The 2,563-nt window shown below is 54.8% G+C and overlaps 1 protein-coding gene across 1 annotated transcript; it reads left to right on the top strand.

Moving 5' to 3' along the window:
- The first annotated feature begins 538 nt into the window (after positions 1–538).
- Positions 539–1,803, top strand: LOC133628513 (eukaryotic translation initiation factor 1). The gene is made up of 4 exons (XM_062016775.1): positions 539–695; positions 858–1,021; positions 1,140–1,241; positions 1,585–1,803. Exons 1-4 carry the CDS (start codon positions 665–667, stop codon positions 1,627–1,629), a joined length of 342 nt encoding a protein of 113 aa, XP_061872759.1. The 5' UTR covers positions 539–664; the 3' UTR covers positions 1,630–1,803.
- The last annotated feature ends 760 nt before the right edge of the window (positions 1,804–2,563 follow it).

Here is a 2,563-nt window from a genome sequence, read left to right as displayed (position 1 = left end):
CGGGGTCATTGCCTGCAGGGCTGGTAGTGAGGGGGCCCGGGCACCGCGTTACCCTCGGGGTCCCGTATCACCCATCTCGGGGAACTGCGCCCACGGGCCGCACTTCACCCCCGACGCGCTGCACTCCCTGGGCTCGTGTCACGCGCCCGCGGACCAGGTCCCACATCGGGGCTCCGTTCGCCCGGCCCCACAGCCCGGACAGGTCGCTGCGGGGGACGGCTGGTGAGGCGGGATAAGGAGTCGGGGAACAAAGTGTCGGGGATCAGAGTTCAGGCGCGGACCCAAGGGGCCCCCAAGGCGCAGGCACTGGGCGGCCGTGGGCCCCGCCGAGTGTGTGCCACACTGCGCACGCGTCGCCCCATGCGAGACCGGCCCCCCCATCTAGGACCCCGCCGCGCATGCACCCAGCTCCTCTCACACCAGCCGGAGCGCGGCCATTCTCGCCCGTGCGGCGTGACGCCCCGCGCCCGGCGGCCAATCGCTGCTCTCGCTTTCCGTGCGTGCTGACGTCATGTGAGATGGCATATAATCGGGCGGCGCCAGTCCCGCCCCTCTGACAGCGTCTCGAGCCACCACCGGGAGAACATCTTCTGTTGAGAGCCCCTCGCGCCGCCTCCGCTGCCTCCGCCGCCTCCGCCGAGGGAAGGGAAGCGAAGCGTATCGTATGTCCGCTATCCAGAACCTCCAACCTTTCGGTGAGGCCCTTCGTGCGGTGCCAGGGCTGGGCTGAGCCGTGGGGGGGGGGGAGGCAGCGGCCTGTGGGCCCCGCCCCGCGGCGCAGTTGCTATTCCCGGAGCCGGTTGCGTCAGCTGGGGGGCGGCACGGGACGGGCTGGTCCTGACGGGCGCTCTCCGCAGACCCCTTTGCTGATGCAAGTAAGGGTGATGACCTGCTCCCTGCCGGCACTGAGGACTACATCCATATAAGGATCCAGCAGCGGAACGGCAGGAAGACCCTCACCACCGTCCAGGGCATCGCCGATGATTACGATAAAAAGAAACTGGTGAAGGCCTTCAAAAAGGTGAGGGGGAGTGCAGGGGGTTGGACTGTGCTTCTCGCCCTGAGGGGGCTGCATTGGCTTCTGGGAGCAGTGATTGTGATTTATGTTATGCTGAGGCACCTATTCTTGTTTGTCATAGAAATTTGCCTGCAATGGTACTGTAATTGAGCACCCTGAATATGGAGAAGTGATTCAGTTGCAAGGTGACCAGCGCAAGAACATATGCCAGTTCCTTGTAGAGGTAGGTTATCTGTTGCACACACTAACTAATCGTTAAAACACTTAACATGAGCAAACTGTGTTAACACAAAAACACATTAAAACAACTAAATGTGAGTGACTGTGTTAATAACTGCACAGGTTCTTGTTTCCTTAGCATTAAAGAGCAGGCTGATAGAGGAAGCTCTTTCTGCTCTTGAAATTCTTGCTTGAGGCAAATACCATCCAGTGAAGTTTTGCAGCTGTGCTCTTAATCTTCATCCTCTGCTTTAGGAGGGAGCAGAAAACTGTCAGGTCTGCAGTGTGGATGGGTGCAGAGGCCTCTCTGCTTTGGGGTGCTGTAAAGTGTGTTTTATCTCTTACAGATTGGACTGGCTAAAGATGACCAGCTGAAAGTCCATGGGTTTTAAGTGTCTGTGGCTCACTGAAGCTTTATGCAGGAAGATTTCCTTACCATGGAATTCCCACCTGTCCCTTGTCATAAGTTTAAAACCTGCTGACTTGTGTAATGTAATGATCTTGGGTCCACTGTTCAGTCTGGACTACTGTAATTCAGTGATGTAATAAACTGTGACAAGAGCTCATGCTGTCTCGTCTTGCTGTTCCTCATTTAACAGAGGTAAATCGGGCTATATGGCACTGTCCAGCCTGAAGCTAAAAGTAACCAGATGTTTCAAGTTGAGCCAAGGGACTCGGCCTGTCAGTGCAGAGACCACCTGGATAGCTCCTTGGTCTGGCAGACAGTGACTTGGTGCATCCTGAAGCCCCACACAGAGCGACATCCTGACACAGCTCTAGGGGAATGGTGCCTGTGTCCCAGGCACTGGTGGCTTCTCAGAACAGAGAGATTTGGGGAAGCCTGACTGTCAACTAGAGCCATAACTGAAGAGTGACTTTAAAGCTGGATGTCTGCTTCTGAGGTGTGGTGGGTGCTGGTCCCCAATAAGCCTGGAGACCTCAGACTGAGCATGCTGGATGGAGCTCTTATGTTGGGGTTAAACTTTTGACAAGGAATCAGTTTTGGGCTAATCTTAATGAGTGTCATTGTAGATAGAGCTGCAGAGCTTGTGTAATTAGCAACTGCTGCCTAATGCCCTGTGAAGTGACAGAATTTTGGCTTAATTTTTAATGTTTTCTGTAATGTATTTAAAGTCTTATTTAAATAAAAATGGTTTTCAAAAGCATTTGCTTGGTAGATCCAGTTGCTTCCTCGAACTGAAGTTGCTTTCCATGAGCAAAGCTTCTAGTGCTGTTGGAGCAGGAGCCTGGGAGGCTTCCTTGGGCATGGGAGCAGTGCAGAGGTGGGTGCTGTGAGACCCAGGGGAGTGTTTTCTACTGTGGGAA

Source organism: Colius striatus, chromosome W, assembly GCF_028858725.1.
Source record: "Colius striatus isolate bColStr4 chromosome W, bColStr4.1.hap1, whole genome shotgun sequence".
NCBI lineage: Eukaryota > Metazoa > Chordata > Aves > Coliiformes > Coliidae > Colius > Colius striatus.
Note: the sequence above shows the minus strand (reverse complement) of the source record. Positions and strands in the feature narration are given on the sequence as shown.

Coding starts and splice junctions, on each gene's coding strand:
- LOC133628513 (XM_062016775.1), top strand. CDS start 665: ATGTCCGCTATCCAGAACCTCCAACCTTTCG. Junction 696..857: donor CCAGAACCTCCAACCTTTCG/GTGAGGCCCTTC, acceptor CGCTCTCCGCAG/ACCCCTTTGCTGATGCAAGT. Junction 1,242..1,584: donor TATGCCAGTTCCTTGTAGAG/GTAGGTTATCTG, acceptor TATCTCTTACAG/ATTGGACTGGCTAAAGATGA.